The sequence below is a fragment of the Chiloscyllium plagiosum genome, unplaced genomic scaffold, assembly GCF_037043375.1.
Source record: "Chiloscyllium plagiosum isolate Xiang-an unplaced genomic scaffold, Cpla_swu_hap1 HiC_scaffold_7, whole genome shotgun sequence".
Lineage (NCBI taxonomy): Eukaryota > Metazoa > Chordata > Chondrichthyes > Orectolobiformes > Hemiscylliidae > Chiloscyllium > Chiloscyllium plagiosum.
This window is the reverse complement of record NW_028270145.1, coordinates 95,190,786-95,218,006: the sequence shown is the minus strand read 5'-3', so window position 1 is coordinate 95,218,006 and position 27,221 is coordinate 95,190,786. Positions and strand designations below refer to the sequence as shown.

The 27,221-nt window shown below is 39.3% G+C and overlaps 1 protein-coding gene across 38 annotated transcripts in view; it reads left to right on the top strand.

The window, feature by feature from the left end:
* The window catches only part of neb (nebulin), a 297,385-nt gene that overhangs the window by 122,687 nt on the left and 147,477 nt on the right, over positions 1-27,221 (top strand). For 37 of the 38 annotated variants that reach the window (XM_087989288.1, XM_087989277.1, XM_087989285.1 and 34 more), the window contains 19 exons: positions 984-1,091; positions 1,224-1,535; positions 6,651-6,854; positions 7,402-7,506; positions 7,596-7,703; positions 7,826-8,137; positions 11,453-11,656; positions 11,748-11,852; positions 13,990-14,097; positions 14,222-14,533; positions 15,870-16,073; positions 16,165-16,269; positions 18,224-18,331; positions 18,450-18,761; positions 19,971-20,174; positions 21,831-21,935; positions 22,033-22,140; positions 22,264-22,575; positions 25,927-26,130. In XM_087989288.1, the coding sequence (XP_087845414.1) occupies positions 984-1,091; positions 1,224-1,535; positions 6,651-6,854; positions 7,402-7,506; positions 7,596-7,703; positions 7,826-8,137; positions 11,453-11,656; positions 11,748-11,852; positions 13,990-14,097; positions 14,222-14,533; positions 15,870-16,073; positions 16,165-16,269; positions 18,224-18,331; positions 18,450-18,761; positions 19,971-20,174; positions 21,831-21,935; positions 22,033-22,140; positions 22,264-22,575; positions 25,927-26,130 (3,540 nt within the window). The remainder of the gene's footprint in view (positions 1-983; positions 1,092-1,223; positions 1,536-6,650; positions 6,855-7,401; positions 7,507-7,595; positions 7,704-7,825; positions 8,138-11,452; positions 11,657-11,747; positions 11,853-13,989; positions 14,098-14,221; positions 14,534-15,869; positions 16,074-16,164; positions 16,270-18,223; positions 18,332-18,449; positions 18,762-19,970; positions 20,175-21,830; positions 21,936-22,032; positions 22,141-22,263; positions 22,576-25,926; positions 26,131-27,221) is intronic. The other variant, XM_087989314.1, reaches the window with a different exon arrangement.

Here is a 27,221-nt window from a genome sequence, read left to right as displayed (position 1 = left end):
GTCTTATTTGAATGGAGAAAGACTGCCAAAAGCAAAAGGGCAGAGTGATTTGGGAGTCAATGTGCATTAATTACAAACATCTAATACCAAAGTTCAACAGGTAACAAGGAAGGCAAATGGAATGTTGGTGTTTATTTCAAAGGGAATGACGAATAAAAATAAGGTAAAATAGGGAATTGTTGAAACTTTGCAAGGCACAAGTCAGACTACAGTTAGAATACTGTAAATGGTTTTGGTCCCCTTTACTGAAGAAAGATATATTGGCATTGGAGGCAGTCCAGCGAAAGATGACTAGGTTGATACCAGTATGGAGGGATTGGCTTATGAGAAGAATTCAAGTAGGTTAGCCCTGTAATCATTGGAGTTTTGAAGAATGAGAGGTGACATTATTAAAACATGAAAATTTCTGAAGGGATTTCACAGGGTCAATATGGAAAGGTTGTTTCTCCTTGTTGGAGAATCTAGGAACAGAGAGCATAATCTCAGAATAGGGGTTCACCATTTAGGACAGAGATGAGTTTTTTTTTGAGGGTAGTGAATCTGTGGAATTTCTTACCACTGAGGGCTATAGAGGTTAGATAATTAAGTATATTCAAGGTTGAGATAGACAGATTTTTAATCAGCAAAGGAATCAAGATCATGGACAAGGGTAAAAAAGTGGAGTTGACAATTATCAGAACAGCAATCATATCTCTGAATAGCAGAGCAGATTTGATGGCCTGAATGGCTCACTTCTGCTTCTGTGTCTTATGGTCTTCTGATGTTTTGTATACACAATAAATCAGTTCACTTTTAGATGAAAAGTTAACAAGCTGAAGAAACACAATACAAAAAGAAGAAGAAGACGATACAGCGTAAAGGGAACGTCTGATGTTGAAAGACAGAGCCCACTCCAACCCAGCTCCAAAAAGTCAGGTTTAGAAAGTTGTTGGAAGATTGACAATTTTGGACTTTCACTGAACATGTTACTATTATCCCCACAGAAACTGTACAGACTCGGTATGGAGGAGTCAAAGAAGAAAGGTCATAACTTGAATGCTGACGCCATTCCAATTAAGGCAGCGAAAGCATCCCGAGATATTGCGAGTGATGTGAGTTGAAACATTTATCTAGTTATGGAATGCTAAATTAGAAATGGCAATACTAAGCATTTTCCAAGTGTATTTACATCAAATTAAATTTAGTAAATGATTGAGATTATTATTGCTTGACTTCTTATTCAGTACAAGTATAAAACAGCCTACCGCAAGCAGCTTGGCCACCATGTTGGATGCCGTAACATTCAAGATGACCCTAAGATGGTTTGGTCCATGCATGTGGCTAAGATTCAGAGTGATCGGGAATACAAGAAGAACTTTGAGAAGACAAAGACCAAGTTCAACATGCCAGTCGACATGCTGGACATCTTGTTGGCCAAGAAATGCCAAACTCTGGTCAGCGACATTGACTACAGACGGTATCTGCACGAGTGGACCTGTCTGCCAGACCAGAATGACGTGATCCATGCCAAGAAGGCTTATGACCTGCAAAGTGATGTGAGTATATAAATTCTTAGTGATATGCATTGTACTTGCCCATTGTTAACAGAAAATTAGATAGTTTTCTGAGCAGTTGGTATATTGTAACAAATTCTGTCTCTACAACTCAAATCTGTAGAAGTGAACATGTATGCTTCCTAATTTCAGACTGAGAAGATGGGCTGGATTGGGAATCAGGAGAGGTGACCAGCAAAAAGCAGGTGAAACTGCCTGATTCCCAAGGCAAGCTGTGTGGGAAGACTGTCTGGGGACTCGAGCACTGTGTTGAAAGTTTAAATGAAGATTGAACATGAAAAGTCTCTTCCACTCTCGAAGAATGAGTGGGGATATCATTGAACTCCATAAAGTTCAAACAGGACTAGATGTAGGAAGGATGTTCCCATTGATGAGGAAGTCTAGAACCAGGGTCACACTCTAAGGATATGGTGTAAACCATTTAGGACAGAGATGAGTAGAAATTTCTCCACCCAGTGAATGATGAGCCTATTGAATTCATTACCACAGAAAGCAGCCAAGACCAAAATATTATATGATTTCAAGAAAGAGTTGGATATAGCACTTGTGGCTAAAAGAATCAAAAGATATGGGGAACAGGCTATTCATTTAGATGATTAGCCATGATCATCATGAACGGCAAACCCCACCCCAACCTTCGCCTCGAACAGCCAATTACTGCTGCTATTTTCTATTCTTCTATGTGTCTATCCTCTTTTTTACCTCACTCACCCTACCCGGTCAACTTCAACCTGTGCCACCTAATGCCCATACATGTTCCATGGCTCATCATACCCTTCTGACAACCTTAGCTCCAGTCTCCATTCTTCATGGCTCCTGTAACTATTCTCCAAGGCCTCTTACACCCCACACCAATCTGGACCCATCTACCCATATCCCATGACCTCTCATGCTTGTGCTCCAAATCATCCCAGAGTCCAGGATAACTGATGGAAACTCATATCTCTCACAGATATCCCTCCTTGCCCTTCTCTCTCCATTCCAAATCACCTGTTGTCTATTGTGGACATACATCAGGAGGCAGTCGAGGATATGGTCTTGGAAAAGCACAGCAGGTCAGGCATCATCCGAAGAGCAGGAAAATTGATGTTTTTTGCCCGATGAAGGATTTTTGCCCGAAACTTTGATTTTCCTGCTCTTCGGATGCTGCCTCACCTGCTGTGCTTTTCCAACACCACACTCTCGACTCTAATATCTAGCATTTGCAGTCCTCACGTTCGCCTGTACATCAGAGGTCATGCTAAAAGAAAGTAAAAATATTATATCACCACTGAAACAAAAATCCTTATAACACAAAAAAATTCAATGTATCAAAATTAATTTAACTAATCCCTTATGCAAATAGATATTTCAGTTAAGTGTTCAGTTATCTGCATTGGTAAACACGTATTTATATTGTATAAGCAGTCAGAGCTATCCATCAAAATGCTCATTTAATAGGCATCCCAGTTTGAAAATGACAGCTTGCAAAATCAAACGGCGTAATCCTAGAATGGCTGATGTCAACACAAACATTAATGTACTTCATGCTCTTTCAGGACAGCCCCTTCAGTTTTGCCATTGTCAATCATAATCGCAGTTATCAGTAAAATGATGAAAAGGGTCGCTCACAGTAATGTAAAACAGCACTTGCTCAGCAATAACCTGCTCAGCGATACTCAGTTTGGGTTCTGCCAGGGCTATTTAGCTCCTAGCCTAATTACAAACTAGGTCTAAACATGGACAAAAGAGTGGAATGTCAGAGGTGAAGTGAGAGCGGCTGCCCTTGACATCAAGTTTTGATTTAACATTTTGACCGAGAATGGTAAGAAGGAAAGCTAGCAAAACTAGAATCAATAAAATTTGAGGGGAATAATTTGGAGTCATGCCTGGCACAAAGGAAGGTGGTTGTGGTTGTCGGAGATCAATCTTTTTAAACCCAAGACTTTATTGCTGGAGTTCCTCAGGGCAGTGTCCAAGGCTAAACGATCTTCAGCTGCTTTATTAATATCCTTCCCTTCATCATAGGGTCAGATGATTACACCATGGTCAGCACCATTAGCAGCCTGACACTGAAGCATCCCATGTCTATGTGAGACAATACCTGAACAACATCTAATTTGGGTGGGTAAGAGGCAAATAGCATTCATGTCACAAAAGGGCCAGGTAGTAACCATATACAACAAGAAAGAGTCTAATCATCTCCATTTGAAGTTCAATTGTATTGCCAATGCTGAATCTCCCAGAGTTACCATTGACCAGCTGGTATTGAAGGCAGTTCAGACAATGTTCTCTGGGCTGATATCAGATATGGAAGGTCAGTCTTATTAGAAGACATTGAGTAGGTTGGGTCTGTGCTCAGTTGGAACGTTGAAGAATGAGAGGTGACCTTATTGAAACATACAAGATCCTTAGAGACTTGACAGGGTAAATGTGAAATGTGGAATACAATGTGGAATGTGGAATTGATGCGTTTTCCCTTCTGGGAGAGTTTAGGACCAGAAAACATAACTTTAGAATAAGGGGCTCAATGGATAGAATTCATTACTACAAAGGCTTGTAGAAGTTGGGTCTTTAAGTATTTTAATGGCTGAAATAGACAGTTTTTTTTTAGTAATTAATAAAGGAATTTTTGGATTACAGGGAAAGGATGGGAAAGTAGAGTTGAGGATTATCAGATCAGCCATGATCTCATTGAATGGCAGAGCAGACTTGAGCAGCTGAATAGCCTATAATTTATGTTCTTAAGCAACCATTTACAAACACAAACAGAGGTCAAAAGCTGAGATTTCTGTGTTGAGTAACCTATCTCCTACCTCCCCACTGCCTTTCCACCATCTACAAGACACATAAATCAGGAAAGTGATTGAATACTTTCCACTTGATTGGATACCAGCTCCAAAATTATTTCATAAGGATGACACCATCCAGGACAAAACAGCCCATTTGATTGTTGCCCAATCCGCCACTTTAGACATTCACTTCCTTCACCGCCAATGCACAGCAGCAGCAGTCTGTACCATTTGCAAGATTCACTGTAGTAATTCACCAAAGATCCTAAGACAGCATCTTCCAGATCTGCAATCTCTTCTCCTAAGAAGGACAAGGGCAGCAGATGCATGGGAACACCATCACCTCTAACATTCCCCTCAAGTCTCTCACCATCTCAGCTTGAAACTACATTGCTATTCCTGCAGTGTTACTGGGTCAAAATCCTGGAGCTCCCTTCCCAACAACACTATGGGTGTCTCTACATCCAAAGACTACAGTGGTTCAGAAGGCACCTCATCACTCCTCCCAAGGGCTATTAGATTGGTCAATAACTGCAAAAGCCATATTCCATGAATGACTAAAAAAGAGTTTATACACTTCTTACACATAAGCATATCTAATATTTTACAATCCCAAAAGGTGTCTCACCTCCACCAAAGAATACTTTCGCTCTTTTAAAAGTGTCCTAGAATGAGATCCAAAGGGTCTTACCTTTCCAAGAGGATATATTAGCTATTCAAAAGAATCACATTGAGAATAGACTCGCTGTTAACTGGTTTAACCTGCACACTCAGGGTTCCATATTCGGGGTCCAAAATCCAATTTCTTTGGAGTCATTTGGTCATTTCAGTGTCAAGCCCAGCCATCTCCAAAAGCTGCACTTGTGCAAACAATTTGCCCCCAGTCCTGGCCTCATGATAAAGAGTGATGGTAGGATTAGGGGTGGTGCGGGGGGGAGATGGGTGTCGAACTGGAGATTGAAACTTCTTCCTCTTTTGCCACAGCTGAGAAATTGGAACCTCAGTCTCTGTTATTGAATTTTTCATGTATTGAAGTGAATGCATGAGACTGCGTGGTATGTAATTAAATAGATAGCAAAGAAAAAAGAAATGCAGCTTCCTTGTTCTGATTGTATTGCTAGTTTTCTCCATTAAGAACAAATTTTAAAAAGCCACTAAATAGTTTTATCCCAGTTTCACAACATAAAACTGATGATAATTCAGCAGGAAAATCCTTGTCCTTTTCGAAACCAGAGGGTAATTCTCTCTGCTCTTAGACTTACGATATTTCCTTCTGGAGCAAAGTCTGTTTTCCATGAATTGACTCATTTTCACGTCTGCTTTTGAGGTTTTTGATCCTGTACATTTTCTGAAATAAGGCCTGAAGCATAGAAACACTTTAAATAGGATCATTGCTCTCCTGATCAGCCTTGGCATTTTAAGCACCTCCCTGCTCCCATGTTATGGCAAGAGCAGATCTTGCAGACTGAACCCTTAGTAATGGAAAATTGCATTGGCTTCAAAAAACAGTCAAATGAGCTTCAGGGACAAAATTCATGGAGTATGTTATAGAACCATCACCTTTTTGATGATTTATCTAAGTTATCAGTAATGAGATATCGAGTCATAGAGATGTACAGCATGGAAATAGACCCTTCGGTCCAACCCTTCCATGCTGACCAGATATCCCAACCCAATCTAGTCCCACATGCCAGCACCCGGCCCATATCCCTCCAAACCCTTCCTATTCATATACCCATCCAAATGCCTCTTAAATGTTGCAATTGTACAAGCCTCCACCACTTCCTCTGGCAGCTCATTCCATACACGTACCACCCTCTGTGTGAAAAAGTTGCCCCTTAGGTCTCTTTCATATCTTTCCCCTCTCACCCTAAACCTATGCTCTCTAGTTGTGGACTCCCCCACCCCAGGGAAAAGACTTTGTCTATTTACCCTATCCATGCCCCTCATAATTTTGTATAAGGTCACCCTTCAATCTCTGACACTCCAGGGAAAACGGCCTCAGCCTGTTCAGCCTCTCCCTATAGAGTTAAATATTTCAGTTGTTTACAGCAGAGCTACTTGAAACCAATAAGTCTGTGTTAAGATACAACAACAGCTTGTTGTATTTGTAATGGGCTATGTTTCTCCATTATTATGCTCACCTTCAATGACAGATTGCATAATCAGTGTTGCATTAAATTTTATAATGTAAAAAGATCATCTTGGCAATAATTCAAATAAATTGTGTTGGGTAGACTGGGCAAAAGTGGTATTTGATTGCAATGAATATCATTGGAAAATGTTTGGCAATATAATCTAAGATTGTTTTATTTGTGTGACACAGCTCCAATACAAGGCTGATCTTCAGTGGCTAAAAGGCATTGGTTGGATCCCAACTGGATCTCTGGACGTTGAAAAGGCTAAAAAAGCCAGCGAAATTCTTAGTGAGAGAAATTACCGTCAGCCCCCAAGCACTTTCAAGTTCAGCAGTTTGCTCGATTCCATGGCTTTAGTCCTGGCAAAGCATAATTCAAAAACTCTTAACCAGGTAATGTGCTTCTTAATGCAAGAAATTGCCTTCCTTATTATATGCAGATTACACCTTCAAGTGTTTCTTATCCTTGATACGTGTGGGTGTTGGTGAGCTCAGTTGGCTGATTGGTCTGTTTGTGTTTGTGATGCCAACTTTGTAGGTTCAATTCCTGCATTAGCTGTGGTTTTCCTGAAGGTCCCACTTCTCAACCCTACCCCTTGCCTGAGGCACGTGATCCTCCGGTTAGGCCTCACTATCAGTCATTTCCCTTTAATGAGAGAGCACCCGTATGGTCCAGTAGAAAAATGGTGACTTTGTTTTTTACCTCGCAACCAGATTACTTTATAAATAACACATAGTACTGACAAATAATAAGTAGCTGTGAACAGTGAAAAAGTAAGTTACAACATACAGGATTATTTCCTCATTTTAATCTGTGGAGAATAAGAAATATCATTCAGCATATATGTGTGGGATATATTTAATTGAAAAATTCATTTATGAATGTTTTATCTAGGTCACTGCATTAATTTTTTTACCTAATAATTTAATCTCTTTGCAGCGTTTGTACACTGAAGCATGGGAAAAGGATAAGCTGCAAATCCATATTATGCCAGATACACCAGAGATATTGCTGGCAAGTCAGAACAAGATAAATTATAGCGATGTGAGTAAATAAATTTTTTTTTTTAGAAAGCCTAACTACTCCACCTATTCCGATGTAATGTTACACTTATTTACAATTTCTATGCCTAGAAACAATATCGACTTGCACTGGAAGAATCAAAGAAAAAAGGATATGATCTACGCCCTGATGCCATTTCTATTAAGGCAGCCAAGGCTTCAAGAGACATTGCCAGTGATGTAAGTCTATTTGTGATAATTTTATTTGAAATTGATTTGATTAATTTTTGGGATGTTATTTCAGATTTTCCTTCATTTCTATTTTTGTCATTTTTAAGCACTAATAATTTTCTTTTTAACAGTACAAATATAAAACAGCCTATCGCCAGCAGCTTGGCCATCATGTTGGATGCCGTAACATTCAAGATGACCCCAAGATGGTTTGGTCCATGCACGTGGCCAAGATTCAGAGCGACCGGGAATACAAAAAGGACTTTGAGAAAACAAAGACCAAATTCAACATGCCAGTCGACATGCTGGACATCCTGTTGGCCAAGAAGTGCCAGACTCTGGTCAGCGACATTGACTACAGACATTACCTACATGAATGGACCTGTCTGCCAGACCAGAACGATGTGATCCAGGCAAAGAAGGCATATGATTTGCAGAGTGATGTGAGTACCTTGTTGAAACTGTGAAAATATCTTTGAAAATTCTTGAGAGGTTGGTCAGGAAATCTGAAGAATCACATTCTTTACAATCATGAACATAATAGGGTATTGATCCTGCTCAGTTGACCAACTTACAATTAAAGGAGAGTGGTGAATATTTCATAAAATTGACGTTCTTATTGGGCCCATATCTAAGGAAGGAATTGATGGTATTGGAGAGGGTCCAGAAGAAGTTTGCAAAAATGATCCCAGGGATAAAGAACATGTCATATAAGTGACAATTCAGGACTCTGAGTCTGAACTTGATGGAGTTTTTGAGGATGAGGGTGGGTGGGGTTGCGGGGGGGGGGGGGGGGGGGGGGGGGGTGTTGGTGGACTCTCACTGAAACTTACATAACACTAAGATACCTTGATAAAATAGACATGGAGAAGCTGTATCCACTAGTAGGAGAACGAGGATGTGAGGACAAAGCATCAGAGTGAAAGGATGACCCTTTGGAACTGAGATGAGAGGGAGTTTCTTCAGCCAGAGGATGATTAATTTATGTAACTCATTATCTCATAAGGCTAAGCTATCAAATGTATTTAAGGCAGAGATAGGTTCTTGATTGTTAAGAGGATCAAGGATTATGGAGAGAAGGCTGGAGAATGGGATTGAGAAATATATCAGCCATGATATATGGGAGGCACAGTGGCTCAGTGGTTAGCACTGCTGCCTCACAGCACCAGGGTCCCAGGTTCAATTCCAGCCTTGGGCAGACTATCTGTGTGGAGTTTGCACATTCTCCCTGTGTCTGTGTGGGTTTCCTCCGGGTGCTCCGGTTTCCTCCCACAGTCCAAAGATGTGCAGGCCAGGTGAATTGGCAATGCTAAATTGCCCCATAGTGTTAGGCCAATTGGTCAGAGGGAAATGGGTCTGGGTGTGTTACTCTTCGGAGTGTCGGTGTGAACTGGTTGGGTCGAAGGGCCTGTTTCCACACTGTAGGGAATCTAATCTAATCTCATGATTGAATAGTGGAGTAGGCTCAGTGGACTGAATGGCTTATTTCTGCTCCTACACTGTGTGGTCTTATGGCCAATGGAGTCCAGTTTCTGAAGAAATGTCAGCTGGTAGAGTCAATGATGGAATCCTGATATAGAAAGCTGACACAATTGATTGAAGTACTTCCTAATAGTACAAAAATAATTTGAATATCTGCAGATGATTACCAGCAATGGTGGGCAATATATTTCCTTTCAACCAATATCCAATTGATCAGTGTATTGAAGGCAAGTTTAAAGACAGGCCAAATTGGATTCTCATTGGTAGTGAATTCAAACTTTTGATTGGTTTGCTGGATCATCATTTGCTTTTGTATTTATATGTCAACTTACAAATAATATAGATCCGAGCCCGTGTATTTTCAAATGAAGTTCAAAATGTTCTCCTTCAAATTATATTAAATATAAAGTTGGGGACAGAATTTAAGAAAAGAACTGAAGTTTGTTCTTGAATGGTTACAAAGTGACCAGTGGGAGATATATGTACAGTAAGAAATACTATTAAACTGGCAATTGGGCCTATATTCCATTTTGAACATACAAAACCAAAAAACAGTATTTTAGAAATTGCTGAAGAAGGGTCACTGGACCTGAAACATTAACTGTTTTCTCTCCACAGATGCTGCCAGTCCTGTTGACTTTTTCCAGCAATTTCCATTTTTGTTTCCATGATGTGCAGGTGCCTGTGTTTGACTGGGATGGACAAGGTCAGAAGTCACACGTCACCAGATTATAGTCCCACAGGTTTATTTGAAATCTCAAGCTTTCGGAGCACTGTTCCTTCATCAGGTAAAGTGAAGAAAAGCATACACACACGGAATTTATAGGCAGAGAGATCAAAAGATCATACAAGTGGTGTGAGTGGAGTGTCAATAGACTGAGTAATAAGTCCTCTATTCCTGATGAAGGGCTTTTACCTGAAACATCGATTTTCCTGCTCCTCTGATGCTGCCTGACCTGCTGTGCTTTTCCAGCACTGCTCTAATCTAGACTCTGAATAATAAGTCTTTGCAGGTGATCATAAGTGTCAGGCAGTGTGAGTAAAGAATCAATAGCTGAATAGCAAGTGAAGGGATGATTTATAATCTGATTAATTGGGGCAGGGAGATAATTACAAAAAATTAAAAATAAAGTGGTGCTGGAGACAAACCAAATGGCTGGAATAATAGGTATAAGAGTCACATACCAAGGGTCTAACCAAAGTAACAGGTAATCCAAAGCTGTGCAAACCAATTTAATCCCTTCTCTTGTTGATATTACTCACACCATCTGACACTTAAAATTACCTGCAGAAACCTATTATTCCACCTATTGACCCTCCACTCACACCATTTGTATGATATTTTGATCTCCCTGCTGATTGATCACTCTGCCTATAAATTCTGTGCCTGTATGCTTTTCTTCACCTGATGAAAGAGCAGCGCTCCGAAAGCTTGTGATTTTGAACAAACCTGTTGGACTATAACCTGGTGTTGTGTGACTTCTGTTTTTGTTTCATAAGACAAAGGGGTTATTAATGTTTGGAAGCAGAGCAAATAGATGTCAAAAGGATGTAAATTAAGATGTGAAGGGGAGAGAATTAGTCCTTTCTGTTGAGGCAAAACAAACATTGTACAAACATGACAAGAAAACTAAAGAACTGCAAATGCTGGTAATCAGAAACAAAAACAAAAGTTTTTCAGATAGAAGAACTCAACAGGTCTGGCAGCATCCGTGGAGAGAAAGCAAAGATAACATTTTGGATCCAGTAACCCTGCTTGACAATAAGCATGACAAGGCTGTTGGGGCAGGGTGACACAATGTAAGAAGAACGGAGAACAAGCATAATGCAGTAAGGCTCTGAAGTTATTGACTTCAATATTGCGACCTGGCGCCTGTAAAATGCATAAGTGGAAAATGAGATATTGTTCCTTGATCTTGCATTTGTGCTTCATTAGAACATTGTACCAGGCCTAGGACAAAATTGAAATGACAAGTAACTGGGATATCAGGGTCATTCCTTTGGATAGAACAAAAGTATTCTTTAGACCTGAAACAGAGTTATATCATATTCAAAATGTGAGCTCTCTATCTCTGTCCACCAATAGAACTGCTAACTTTCTCCAGCATTTTCTGTTTCCATTTCCCAGTTTCAACTTTCCACAGTATTTTGCTTTTATAGCCAAGGCACTGGTTGCATTGATGTTACTAGATGAACTCAAGTTACCTTTATGCTGTATATGTGTGATACCAGTTGTAAGTACCAAGTTAGCAGTTACACTTTTCATTACCTTCCAGAATTTGTACAAAGCAGATCTTGATTGGCTAAAGGGTATCGGATGGTCTCCTCTGGAATCACTAGATGTGGCTAAAGTCAAAAGAGCTGGAGAGATTCTGAGTGAGAACAATTACCGCCAGCACCCTTCCAAGTTGAAGTTCAGCAGTTTGTCTGACTCCATGGACATGACCCTGGCAAAGAATAATGCACAGATTATGAATAAGGTTAGATTTATTTTTTGATTAATTGACAAATGTACTTTAAATGTTAACCATTAAATCACCAATCTTTGTCCCTGTCATTCCTTTTCCCTAGCGTGCGTACATCGAAGCCTGGGAAGCAGACAAGACTAAAATTCATGTCATGCCAGATACACCAGAGATAACATTAGCGAGAGAGAACCAGATCATCTGCAGTGATGTAAGTCTCTGAAACTATTTTTCATGACACTTCCTTGCTGTGTTAATCTTTGTTGCACATATAATCCTGTTTATGCAAATTGTGCTGAAAATGCAGACAGCCAGATGATAAAGATAAAATGGTAGAACCTCTCTCGAGCTACTTAACATCATTTAATTACACTGATGTCTATCATTTAACATCAACCTGAAACAACGCAGAACCTCTCATTCATCCTGTTCCTGTATACACATATAGGAGCAACACCCAATGGATGACCAATTAACAGGAGAGATACCAAACCTGAAATGTGATAACATTGGTGATTTTTGCCTTCCCTTACATGGAACATTACAGCGCAATACAGGCCCTTCGGCCCTCGATGTTGCGCCGCTCTGTCATACTAATCTGAAGCCCATCCCACCTACACTATTCCATGTACGTCCATATGCTTGTCCAATGACGACTTAAATGCACTTAAACTTGGCAAATCTACTACCGTTGCAGGCAAAGCATTCCATACCCTTACTACTCTCCGAGTAAAGAAACTACCTCTGACATCTGTCTTATACCTATCTCCCCTCACTTTAAAGTTGTGTCCCCTCGTGTTTGCTGTCCCCATACATGGAAAAAGGCTCTCCCTGTCCGCCCTATCTAACCCTCTGATTATCTTGTATGTCTCTACATTGGTAACAATTTCTTTACCTCTGTTGCAAAGCAAAACTACATAAGGTTCAGTGGGATTTCAGCCTCCAGGATGTGGTGAAGTGGGTTTTCTACCTACCAATTTGCTGGAACTGATTGAACAATCTCTTCTGCAATTCTAAGATGGGTTTCTGGAAGTTTTCCTGCTTGCATCAGGAGCCAGCCTTGTTTATATAGTTTGGAGATGTGGAAAAGTGGAGGCTCTAAGCATCAGCTACAGTCCAGTGTCTTGGGCAATAGCAGAACCTACTAAATTTCATCAATTGAGGGAGTGAATTAATTAATCTTTATTGATTGTACTCCATTTGATAGGGGTGTGAGAAAGGCAGAACAATTAAATCATATAATATTTACAACACTGTAAGCTGGACATCTGGTTTAGGCCAGTATTGTTTGTCTTGGGTTGTAAAGTTGAATCAAATGCAGAGAATGCTGGAGACACTCTCAGCAGATCTGGGAGCATCTGTAGAGAGGAACACAACATTTCCAGTCTGGTATGACTGAACTGAAAATTTATATCAGACTCAAAATGTTAACTCTATTTCTGCTCCAGTTGTTGCCATACCTGCTGAGTTTTTCCAACATTGTGTTTGTTTCAGATACCCACCATCTGGAGTCAGTTGCTTTTATGAGTAAATTTAGATCATCTGACATTATGTTGTCAGTTATCTTCCTTCCCCACCCATATATCAGCAGGACCTCTCGGCTGCCACCATCATTTGAATCATTCAATTATGAAGATTCTTGGGCAGGAATTTGGTATTGTATATTTTCGTCCAGTCTTATTGCAGTTGTCTACTTGAAATAAGACCCATATTTATTGGGATTCTAAATCAAGTTCTGAACATTGTGGGAGCATACCATCAACTGATGTGTGACAAGTAGAGAAAGAGATGGTGATCCTAGAAATGTGCAGGCAGTATATTCCAGTACAAGGGCACTGGGTGACTGTTACGTTTCTTAAGTCTTGTTGATGGACATGGGGTCAGATCTGAATCAAACCCACCTTCGTCCTTTGGGTAGTCAAGCCAAAGGTGCTGATAAGGGCACTGAGTACTTGCCGATGAATAAATAGATTGCTAAAATGTAGAAATATATTTTAATCAGATCTCCATGTATCTCGACTATTTCCCTGTGTCACCTCATTCTTTCCACCTCAGTGAATGATTTATTGATTCCTTTCACTATATTTGGCTGGGATGCACATGTATAAGGGCTATGGCTTTTATTTGTTTTGCTTGCATATCAAATTAGGTGTCATTGTGTGGGAGCCAACAGTGCCCATCCCAACCTTGGTAATGCCTTTTTAACTGCAAATTGAAATGCAGTCTCCATCTCAGGCTATCGGCAGGCTTATGAATCTCTTCAATATAGTTCGGCTGAAATCAGCAACATAAAAGGAAACCACTGTTGGTATGGATCTGATGCTGAAACTATTATTTCTTCTTCTCAGAAACTGTACAGACTCGCTATGGAGGAGGATAAGAAGAAGGGCTATGATTTGCGCCCTGATGCCATTTCAATCAAAGCAGCAAAAGCATCCCGCGATATCGCTAGTGATGTAAGTGAGCCTGCTTATTTTGACTCAGGGAGTTCTATATTAAAAACTGATAAGTCTATACCCTAATAAGAACTTACAGTCAATGATTTAATTAAACATTGTTTGTTTGACCTCTGTGTTTCAGTATAAATACAAAACGGCCTATCGCCAGCAACTTGGCCACCACGTTGGCTGCCGTAACATTCAAGATGACCCCAAGATGGTTTGGTCCATGCATGTGGCCAAGATTCAGAGTGACCGGGAATACAAGAAGGACTTTGAGAAAACAAAGACCAATTTCAACATGCCAGTCGACATGCTGGACATCCTGTTGGCCAAGAAATGCCAGACTCTGGTCAGTGACATTGACTACAGACATTACCTGCACCAGTGGACCTGTCTGCCAGACCAGAACGATGTGATCCAGGCAAGGAAGGCCTACGATTTACAGAGTGATGTGAGTACTTTGCTAAAATTGTGAAAATACCGTTGAAAATTATTGCAAACTTTATGGAAAAACTTGAGGAATTCTGTTCTTTTAATTATGAATTTACAAGGGTGCAGATTTGAGTCAGTTTGCTGTTTTATTAGAGGTATAAAAGTGAGTCAAAAATATTTGACAGTATTCACACAGTGATTGCGGTGACAAGCCCCAGGAACTATATCTAACCACTTTAGAAAACATTCATTACTTTGGTTTCAATTGCTTTCCGTGACAGAGAATTCCACAGGTTCACCACTGTCTGGGTGAAGATGTATCGCCTCATCTCAGTCCTAAATGGATTTCCCTGTACCCTTAGAATGTGACCCCTGGTTTGGACTCCCCAGCCATTGGGCCATCCTTCCTGTGTTTACCTTGTCAAGTCCTGTTAGAATTTAATAAGTTTGTAAATCTGTGCTGATTTTGTCCAATCCTGTTATTGTTTTCCGAGTGAGCATATTTCCTTCTATATAAATGAAAGCAACCGTTATAAATGAACTTGGATTCCTTAACTAACACGCTACTCTATTCTATATTTAATTTCATTAAAAGGAGAACCACCTTTTGAACTTTTGCTTAAAAATTATTTCACTGCCAGGATAAATGGGATTATTTCTGATCGTTCTGATATTATTGGTAGACTAAGGAGAAAAAAGGTGAATCAGGAAATGTAGCTTTGTTGTGTAAGCTGTTATAATAGTAGAGAAATGGCTTGGAAAGTATAGACAAATGCTTCATGGACTCAGTTGTGCCATCCTGTGTAAATCAGAAGCTAATGTTCTTTCAGAATCATTTCACGATCTGAGTAATTAACTTGTGCTGTCAGTCCAATAGAGGACTGAAGGAGTGTTCCCATTTTAATAAGCTATTAAACTGAGATCCAACATGCCTGTCAGTGAACCTGTGGGTTTAGTGAAAGAATAACAGGAAATTCTGAAAATGACCTGCCAAACTTTGATTCCTCAAGCATCACCATCAAAACATTTCAAATTACCATTTGGCTTAATGCTGTTTTTTTAAAAAATTGTCTTAGAAAACAAGTCATTACATTTCAAATGTAACATTAACCTAACTGTTTTTTTCAGAAACTTGATAAAATGTTTTACAAATTCAAGCCTTTCATTAACACATCAATTAAGTTTATAATAGTTTATTTTTAATAATGATTTGTCCTAAAGCCAGATTATTAATGATCTTAGTTGCATTGATGTTACTGGATGACCAAAACCTACTTCATGACATCTGTTTTATCAATTTCAAGCATCTAGTAGGCAGTTGTTTGTGGCACTAATGCCTTTTCATTACCTTCCAGAATTTGTATAAAGCAGACCTTGGGTGGCTAAAGGGTATCGGATGGTCTCCTCTGGAATCACTAGACGTGGCTAAAGTCAAAAGAGCTGGAGAGATTCTGAGTGAGAACAATTACCGCCAGCATCCTTCCAAGTTGAAGTTCAGCAGTTTGTCTGACTCCATGGACATGACCCTGGCAAAGAATAATGCACAGATTATGAATAAGGTTAGATTTATTTTTTGATTAATTGACAAATGTACTTTAAATGTTAACCATTAAATCACCAATCTTTGTCCCTGTCATTCCTTTTCCCTAGCGTGCGTACATCGAAGCCTGGGAAGCAGACAAGACTAAAATTCATGTCATGCCAGATACACCAGAGATAACATTAGCGAGAGAGAACCAGATCATCTGCAGTGATGTAAGTCTCTGAAACCATTTTTAATGACATTTCCCTGCTGTGTTTGTCATTGTTGCACATAGAGGACCCATCCTGTTAGGGAAACAGGGCTGAAACAGCAGACAGCCAGGTCATGGAGTTAGAGTCCTGGATACTGATATTAAGTTATTTTGAGACTATCATTTATATAGACCCACATTGCATGTCATAAACATATGGCAAAAAAGCTTTCCTTGAATCTACTCTTAGATGCATATATCAATGAGCAGTGCTTAACCCCTAATGGTACCCAGCATATGTAAAGCATAGAATCCTTGCAGTGCAGAAAGAGGCCTTTCAGCTCATCAATTCTGCACTGCCTTCCAAAAAGCAGTCCATCCAATCCTGCCCCCTATCCTATCCCCATAACTCTGCATTTAGAATGGCTAATCCACCTCGCATGCATTACATATAGTGGGTTTTGAGAAGATTTGTAGCTCATGTTGAGGATCTGGATATAAGTTAGCTCACTGAGCTGGAAGATTTGTTTTCAGACGTTTCATCACCATACTAGGTAACATCAGTGAGCCTACGGTGAAGCACTGGTGCTAGTGACCTGCTTTCTATTTATATGTTTAGGTTTCCTTGTGGTGGTGTCATCATCACAGGAAATGACATCACCAATCCAAGGAAACCTAAACACATAACCAGAAAGTATCCTAACCTAATCTAGTCCCATTTGCTTGCACTTGGCCCATATCCCTCAAAACCCTTCTTATTCATATACCCATCCAGATGCCTTTTAAATACTGTTATTGTACCAGCCTCCACCACTTCCTCTAGCAACTCATTCCATACACGTACCACCCTCTGCGTGAAAAGGTTGCTGCTTAGGTCTCTTTTATATCTTTCCCCTCTCGCCCTAAATCTATACCCTCTAGTTCTGGACTCCCCCATCCTCGGGAAAAGATCTTGTCTATTTATCCTATCCATGCTTTTCGTGATTTTATAAACCTCTAGAAGGTCACCCCTCAGCCTCTGATGCTCCAGGGAAAACAGCCACAGTCTATTCAGCCTCTCCCTATAGCTCAAATCCTCCAACCCTGGCAACATCTTTTCTGAACCCTTTCAAGTTTCACAACATCTTTCCGATAGGAAGGAGACCAGAATTGCATGCAATATTCCAACTGTGGCCTAACCAATGTCCTGTACAGCCGCAACATGACCTCCCAACTCCTATACTCAATGCTCTGACCAATAAAGGAAAGCATACCAAACACCTTCTTCTCTAGCCTATCTACCTGTGACTCCACTTTCATGGTAGAGGGGATTGTATTCAATTCTAATCACTTGCTGTTGTGCATAATAACATTTTTAAATTTGTGCATGAGGACATCCAAATCCCCCTGAATCTGAGTTTTGTAATCTCTTACCATTTAGAAAATATGCTTCTCTTTTATTCTTCCTGCCAAATAGACAAATTCACATTTTCTAATTTTTTACCCTTTACCACATCATTGTCTACTCACTTAACCTGACCATACTTTTTTGTAACCTCCTTGGGTCATCTTCACAACCTACTTTTGTACCTACCTTTGTGTTGCCAAGCATATTTAGTAACCATATTTTTTATCCATTCATCCAAGTCATTTGTATAAATTGTAAAGATAGATAAAATCTTCTCTGTCTTTGAAAGTGATGCTTTGAGCATCACTTCTCTGCCATAGAAACAATATAAACCTGGTTTTCAGTCAGTGATAATCATGCATAAGGATACATGATGACAGTCTTTTGAAGGGAAAATCAAATTGGGTGCCATTGCATAGGTGCCAACAGTGCTCAGCCTCAACCCTGACAATGCCTCCTTAACTGTAAATTGAAATGGGATCTCCACCTATAGCCATCTCTCCTCCGTGGTTTTGTCGAAGTCAACAACACAGAAGGAAACCACTCTTATTTTGAACATGATGCTATAACTATTATTTCCTCTTCTCAGAAACTGTACAGACTTGCTATGGAGGAGGATAAGAAGAAGGGCTATGATTTGCGCCCTGATGCCATTTCCATCAAAGCAGCAAAAGCATCCCGCGATATCGCTAGTGATGTAAGTGAACTTGTTTATTGTGACTCCAAGAATTGTATATTAAAAATTGCCATATCTGTACCATTTCTTTGAACTTCTTTAATTCAATTGAATCTTATTTGTTTGACCTCTGTTCCAGTACAAATATAAAACAGCCTATCGCCAGCAGCTTGGCCACCATGTTGGATGCCGTGACATTCATGATGATCCCAAGATGGTTTGGTCCATGCATGTGGCCAAAATCCAGAGTGACCTGGAATACAAGAAGGACTTTGAGAAGACAAAGACTAAGTTCAACATGCCAGTCGACATGCTGGACATCCTGTTGGCCAAGAAATGCCAGACTTTGGTCAGTGACATTGACTACAGACATTACCTGCACCAGTGGACTTGTCTGCCAGACCAGAACGATGTGATCCAGGCAAAGAAGGCATATGATTTGCAGAGTGATGTGAGTACCTCGGTATAAATGTGAAAATTCCATTTAGGGTTTCTGAGAACCTGTTAATTTTGGTAAATATCATGTTAATATTCAAAGATTCAAATATATACATAGTTGTGGTTAAATAGACCATTGCATGAGCTGACCAAAATGTGAAGATTTGAATTAAATTTTAAAATATCAACACTAGTTTAGTAATGCTAGTTATTACTTCTATTAACGTTAAAGTATTTAATATTTATTGTGTATCTTTGGATTAATAAATTTTACATTTTTTGTTCTATTGTTGGATATGAATGTTGCTGGAAAGTCCAGAATTTGTTCCCATCACTGATTCCTCTTGAGAAGTTGGTGGGTGTTGAACCAGTACCACCACCAATTCTCTCTTAGTTACAGCTCACTGTCAGCCTGCAACATGAGGGAGAAAACACCACAATGCTCAGGTGTCCTGGAAGGCAGCTAAGTTCTCCCATGGAAGCTGGGGACAGGCAGACGCCCCGTGTGGAGCTATGTGTGTGGTGGGTGCAGTCAGTTAGACAGAGGAATGGCTATTTCACATGGTACTCCCATTGTAAAGGAAGGATGCTCCACAGTCTGCCTCCTCATCTCTGGGAACACTCTTGGGAGGTGCTAGTATTTATTTACCAGTGTCCCATGCAGCAGCAAGCTCTTTTGATGGTGGAAAAATGGGAGTGGGTCCTTGGTCTTAATTGGGCTTGTGGTTGGTTCCATTGGCTGTCCAAAGTAGCGCACTAGTGCAACAAGAAAACATTAAGCTCCACTTCCAACACCTTACCCTACCACACTACCTGCCCTTTCGCTTCCCAGCCGAACTACAAAGAGCCTGGGTGTATTTATGCATTGAAGGCGTGGACTAAATACACAAAAGGGACTGAGTTGCAAACTTTGTTTTAACAGATTTTGATTTAACTAATCCTACACTCCATCAAACTAACAGTTCCAGGAGTAAGTTTTAGTTGTTTTGTAATGCATCAGTGTGAAAATACAAGATAAATAATTGTTTGTAATGTTCGATGCAAGAAGGTCTGATTGTTAGACAGATACAAGATACCAATGTAGTTGAGGTTACTTTAGACTGAATCCTTAGCAGATACAGATTGAAGATGTTCAACTTTAAATCTGTGCTATGTACTCTATCAATGGCTATTTTCATGTTCCTCTTCTCCATCTTAAACAAAATAACTCTTGTGATTTCAGCTGTTGTACAAGTCAGATTTGGAATGGCTTCGTGGTATTGGATGGAGTCCTGTTGATTCATTAGACATACAGAAAGTTAAGAAAGCTGGAGAGATTCTGAGCGAAAAGAATTATCGGCAACCGCCTAGCACACTTAAGTTCTCAAGCATTCTTGATTCTCTTGAACTGGAATTAGCCAAGAACAATGCTAAAAATCTCAACAAAGTAAGTACCACCTTAACTTACTGATAGAAGCAAATATTTTTCCAGGGTGATTATTTTTTTCCTCAGGATGCATTGATTTTGAAACTTATGGCAAAGACAAAACAACTTTTCATTTTAATATGAAGATTTTGTAAAAGGAAATACACTAACGGTTCAGTGCATTATTCTGAAATCATGTTAGTATTGTTTTAATCAGTACATTAATCTATTGGGCAATTTTAACATAATTTCCTAGAGTGCTATTCATCAGTGTCATTTCAATGACTGGGGGACTTCAGAAATGTAGCAGCAATATTTGTCAGCAGGAGGAGTCAAAAATCAATGGTTCTTCTGTCATGAGAATACACCAGAATGACTGCAAAGTAAGGACCCACACAATGTAGGTGACAATCAGGTAAAGTATATGTGCATCAGGGAGAAAGCAACAGGATATGAGAATAGGATTAGATGAATAAGGTTAGGAATAAGGTCAGTTGGGTGAAAGGTGGTGTAAATTAACTATAAATTGATGAAATAACAGTGGGCCCAGCTTAAAAAGAATGTACCCTCATCTGCCTCTTGAAAGGAAATGATTTTGGAAGTGATTTCAATTTAAGTTCCATATTCAGAGCCTCACGATAACTTAGTGTATTCCTCAGAAGCATCTATGACCAGTGAAACTGGACATGTTAGTTACAAAGTTGGCAGAACTGGGAGACTCCATGGGAGGAGATCTGGTCTAATATTAGCCCCTTTTAGTCAGGGGCCAAGGAGGACTGAAAAAAGAAAATCCACAGGAAGCGATCACAACTGCAGAGTGCATGCTCCTTAATGGACAAGTGCCGAGAGCACATGAACTGTACAGATGCTCCCCAACCTTCTGTGCATTACGCTGTCAGCCATGAAATCATTAGTCAAGGCAGAGGCAGACGTCCCACATCGATGCAGCATGATCATTTTTGCCTCAAAATAAATTAATTTGCAACAATGTCTAAATCGAGGGTCAGGACAGCTGATCAAGGGGAGGAAATAATTTGAAGTGGCTGCAGTAGCCAAATGAGCAGGACATCAGAGGGGAAACGGGAGGGACTGAGAAGAGGAAAATTGGTTGGTAGGTTTAAATACAAGAGGAAATTCAGGACTGGATTTCAGCAGATCTGGGTCCAAAGTAACTGATTAGATGAAATATAATTGTAAAATATTCAGGAGGCAGAGGCACAGAGCTTTAATTTTGGTAGATCAGAGAAGATAACCTAAAAGGCTTTGTGGTTTTTAAGTGGGGGATTAGTACAAGGAAAGTCTTGATCCAGGAACAATGATGAGCTGCTGATTAGGCGGAACAGAAAGAGAGACCGTCACATCAAGGTAAGTTGGAGGCTGCAGTAGCAAAGGCAATGGGACTAAAAGTTGTAAAGGATCTTGGAAATTGGACAAAGGTTTGATGATAGGTAAACAAGGTGAACAATGCCACTTATTATTGGAAGGTCTGTAATGCAATGCTTGAAGATGAATAATCCAAAGTTTGTAAAATAAGTCAAATAGATGTTATTTGATGTGTTACTTAATACATAGTAAATCAGTATGACAAGAGCAATGCTCACTGTTCCATGTATTTTGATATAATATATTATAAGATTGTTATTATCTGTCTCATTCCTTGGTTTTCTTTTTTCGCAGCGCTTATACACAGAAGCTTGGGATAATGATAAAACCACGATTCATGTCATGCCAGACACCCCTGAAATTAATCTGGCCAAAAGCAACTCAGCCAACATCAGCCAGGTATGAATCCTTGAGACTAAACTGATTGAGATTTGAGTTTACTAATTGATCAGAAGCAAAATGCCTCAAGTTAAATCATCTACCTTTGTCCATTTAGAAACTATACCGTCAAGCATGGGAGGATTCCAAGCTAAACGGTTATGATTTGCGAGCTGATGCCATTCCAATCAGAGCAGCAAAGGCCTCCAGAGATATTGCAAGCATGGTGAGAATTGTTTGTCAGCCAGCATTAACCATTGAGAATTTTATTTGTAAACCAAATATCAAAATCATTGCTGGTGACTGAACAATGGATAAAGATAAAGTTACATTCTTTCTTCACAATCAGTACAAATACACAGAAGCCTATCGCCAGCAGCTTGGCCACCACATTGGATGCCGTGACATTCAAGATGATCCCAAGATGGTTTGGTCCATGCACGTAGCCAAGATCCAGAGCGACCGGGAATACAAGAAGGACTTTGAGAAGACAAAAACCAAGTTCAACATGCCAGTTGACATGCTGGACATCCTGTTGGCCAAGAAGTGCCAGACTCTGGTCAGCGACATTGACTACAGACATTACCTACATGAATGGACCTGTCTGCCAGACCAGAACGATGTGATCCAGGCAAGGAAGGCCTACGATTTACAGAGTGATGTGAGTACTTCTCATTCATTTTTCGCTTTAAGACTAAATAAGTACATCAAACAGCATTTGATTAAAGATGAAACAGTAGCTTGAAAATGCAGAAATATATATAAAAGAAGAGCTTTGAAATTGATTTAATGAGAACATCAAATTAAAAGAATGAACTATCACTCATTGTTTGGAAATAAAAATTACCATAATTCGCTTTATTGTGTGTCAAGATCTCTAAAATTTCTGATGCTTTATAATCACAGAAGCTCACAGCACTAAAGGATACAACTTTGACTCACCTTGTTGATTGTGGCTCCTTGCTAGATCAATCCAAAAATACATCCATCTCTCTCCTGTTTCATGCCTTTTGCAGCTTTAAGTATTTATCTTATTGCCCCTAAAAGATATATTTGCTTTTACCCTAACTGACTCTTGTGGCAGAGATGCCCATGCTGAACAACCCTTTGAGTAAACCCATTTTCCTCATATATCTCCTCACTTTCATAGCGGCAATCTTAATTTGAGCAATCACCATTCTAAACAGAGGAAATAGTCTATCCTCATAATCTCCTCTTTACCTTCTTTGCTCCACATCTCAACATCTTGCATCTGCCCTTTTAACAATAATTTCCAGTCCCTGTCAATATACTGTTGAATGTTTGATGTATATTTTATGAATCTGTGTGCTGCCTCATGAGCCACAATGAAAATACAATGAAAATCTGCCACCTATCTGCCTATCCTATTAGACATTCTAGTTCCTCTTGAAATCATGTTTGCCAAATCCACTACATTTACTTCACTACTAGAAATTTTCTGTGACATGTACTTTATGCTGAAGTTTAAATAATTTGTATATATTGCATTAAAAGTATTCCAATGCTGACTCTGGGTAATATCATTCCTTCCCAAGTACAACCAATACCCGTTTACCTTAATCCTTGATTTTGTGTCTGTCAACTCAGTTTCCTTTTGCACTGTTACATTTCTATTTATACCATATGCCTAAACTTTAGATCAAGTGTTCCACAAAATATATTATGTAAATTTATTTACATGACATTTACAATTGATTGGTGCTTTAAAAATTGAACACTATTAAAGTTGTCAGATATAACTTGCTTTTAATCAAATTAAACGAGAAGGCTGAGTCAATGAGTGTATTTAAGACCGAGATAAATATGTTTTTGTTTGGTAAGGGAATCAAGGTTTACAAAAAGAAGACTGGTGAACGGGGTTGAGAAACAGATCAACTATGATCGAATAGCAGAGCAGAATCGATGGGCCAAATGATCCAATTCTGCTCCTATATCTTGTGGTCTTCTGGTCTAAAGAACTGCAGATCAGAAACAAAAATAGAATTTACTGGAGAAACTTAACAGGTCTGGCAACATCTGTGGAGAGAAAACAGAGTTAATGTTTTGAGTCCAGTAACTCTCCATCAGAACTTAACCTCTGCCCATGATCATGGTCCTTGATCTGACAGCTGGCCTTTAATCAATCCAAGTCCATAACTGACCAGATATTTCTAAATATTTGTTAGTTGATTATCAAATTATGATGGATTATGAGAATTTGCTTACAGGTGTCATCAAAGTAATTGGCCCATGGTTATCTAATTTATCCTTCTGTCTATTGGTGAACAGATGTGTTACATTGACTATTGTCCAGACTAACAGAACTGTTTTAATTTCTAAGCAAAATTGTCAGCAGAACTTTCTCAATATTTCAGAATTAATTCATTTTCTATACTTCAATTCAATAATTCATTTCCATCCCTGTCTGAACGTTCTTACTTCCACCACTGTCAAAACTGATACATGTAACTCTGGCCCGTTTTTGGTAAAATGATTTTGAAATTTCAGAACTAAGACTTATATGGCACTTTAACTCATGGGATATATCAATGGGATCATGCCAGGAACAAGGGAAGTTATGCATGTACATAGGAGGGAAGTCCTAAGCATCACTTTAGAGTTCTGTTACAATCTCGGTTGATGTAACTCCTGGACAAGTCTGATGCCAGAATGAAATAGACTTGATAAGCCATATTTTGTTATTTTTCTATCTATAATGGCAGTCTTTTACTGAAACAAAATCTCATATACTCCCCAATGCCATCATTTCATAGTCACTTAAAAAGCAGGGAAATTTTCCTTCCCCATCAAATCTGTAGCCTTGATATAGTTTTTTTTATCAGTTCCAGTTCTGTGAGCTGTAATTTTGTTTTGACTGACATTACTGAAAGCTTAGACTTTCTCAGATTCAAATAATCAACACAGGTTTCTAACCAAACACTCGTGGTGTGGATTTATTTCCGTGAACTACAGTCTTTCAATGAGGTAACTTATTTCCTTAAATTCTCTGATTCTAGGAGAAATTTTTTATCTTTACATCATTTTTTTGTTTTAGGTTTACTATAATCGCTTTATCTGCAGAGCATCATTCCTAGATAGAACATAAAACCTGGAGCAGGAGTAGGCCATCTGACCCTTCGAGCCTGCTTTGCCATTCAGTGAGATCATGGTGTTTTTGTGGCCTCTGCTCCATTTACCCACTCTCTTACCAAAACCTGTAATTCCTTTACTGTTCAAAAAATATTTTCCTTAGCTTTAAAACACATCCTCTTTTTTGCCTAATAGGAATATGCTAATTTTGTTTCCTCATGTTCAAACAAATTATCAAGGCTGTATTGTTGTCTTCTTTTCAAATTTGAGCTAGATCAGTAGACTCTAAATATTTGACCTTATTTTGATCAGGACCCTCATCTTTGACTTTTCAGAGAATCACAGAAATGCAATAACATAGAACCACACCAATTAGCCCATCATGTCAATACCAACTGTCCGAATAAACAATCCCCTTGCCTTTTTTCTGTAGACTTGTATACCCTCCCTTTAAAGATAATGATCTGTTTCCTTCAAAAGGCCTCTCTATCCAGACCCTTTATGCTTTTGAATACCTCTATTAAATCTTTTCCCAACCTTCTCGTCTTCCAGGAAAGCTGTCCAAGTTCATCCAATCCATTTACGAATGAAAGTTCCTTATCCTGGAACAACTCTAATAAATCATTTTTGTACTCTAAGATCTTCACATTTTTCATACAATGTTTCCAGTACCTTTTTCTACTGAAATACTGAACTTTACAACAATATTCTGTCTTTGTTCTATTTTATTCTAGATTGGTTTCACAGGTCAGCGCAACATCGAGTGTCGAAGAGCCTGTACTGCGCTGTAATGTTCTATATTCTATTCTATTTTACATTGGTTAATATTAAAGGACATCTGGTTTGATGAGATTAATTGATAATTATTAATAGGAAAAGTTTTATACACTGTGATTTGAGATGTGCACTTGTCCCTTTGCAGTTGCAGTACAAGTCTGATATGGAATGGATCCGTGGCTGTGGCTGGATGCCAAATGATTGTCTCGATGTTAAGAAAGTACAAAGGGCTCAGGAGATTCTCAGTGAGCGTAACTACCGCCAGCCCCCACATAAGTTCAGCTTCACCAGCATTGTTGACCATCCCAGCATAATCCAGGCTAAAATAAACTCTGATCTACTGAGTGATGTAAGCATTGCTGTAGCTTTCTCCTCAATGTGCACTGAAAAAATGCACATGACCCTAACACTGTGTTCACAGATGTGTTTGTCATTAGTTCTGCATGCTGCTTATAATGATTCAATTGGATATTTTAAGAGTATTTATTTTAATTAAGAACATTGTGGAGTGTTTTACTTCTGGACAGAGAAATATTTATTGCAAGGTTGTTCACCACTAGTTAACAAATTCTTAAAGTAGACCATCCTTTTGCAATTACAGGACCTAAGTTGTGCAGTCCTATCAGTGTAATAGAGTCTCAGAGTCATAGAGGCATTAAGTCAAATAGCACGGAAACAGACCCTTCGGTCCAACTCATCCATGCTAACCAGGTTTCCGAAAGTAAACTCATCCCATTTGCTTGCATTTGGCCCATTTCCCTCCAAACCTTTCTTATTCATGCACCTGTGCAAATATATTTTAAATGTTGTAACTCTACCTGCATCTACCACTTCTTCTGGCAGTTCATTTCACATATGTACCATCCTCTGTGTGAAAACGTTGCTCCTCAGGTCCCTTTTTAAATTTTTTCCTCTCTCACCTTAAACCTATGCCCTCTAGCTTTGAACTCCCTTAACCCAGGAAAAATACCTTTGCTTTTAACCTTATCTATGCCCCTCATGATTTTACAAACCTCTATTTTTACGTCACCCCTCAACCTCCTACGCTTCAGGGAACAATGTCCCAGCATTTCCAACCTGTCCTTATACCTCAAACTCTCCAATCCCAATAACATCCTTGTAAATCTGCACCCTTTCCAATTTAACAATATCCTTCCTATTGCAGGGCAACCAGAACTGTATACAGTATTTCAAAAGTGGCCCCATCAATGTCCTGTACAACCGCAACATGACATCCCAATTCCTATACTCAGTGCTCTGACCAATGAAGGCAAGCATGCTAAATGCCTTCTACAACAGTCTGTCTATCTGTGATGCCACTTTCAAAGAACTATATACTTGAACTCCTAGGTCTCATTGTTTGGCAACACTCACTACAGTCCTACCATTAACTATGTATGTTCTGCTCTTGTTGGTCTTACCAAAATGCAACACCACACA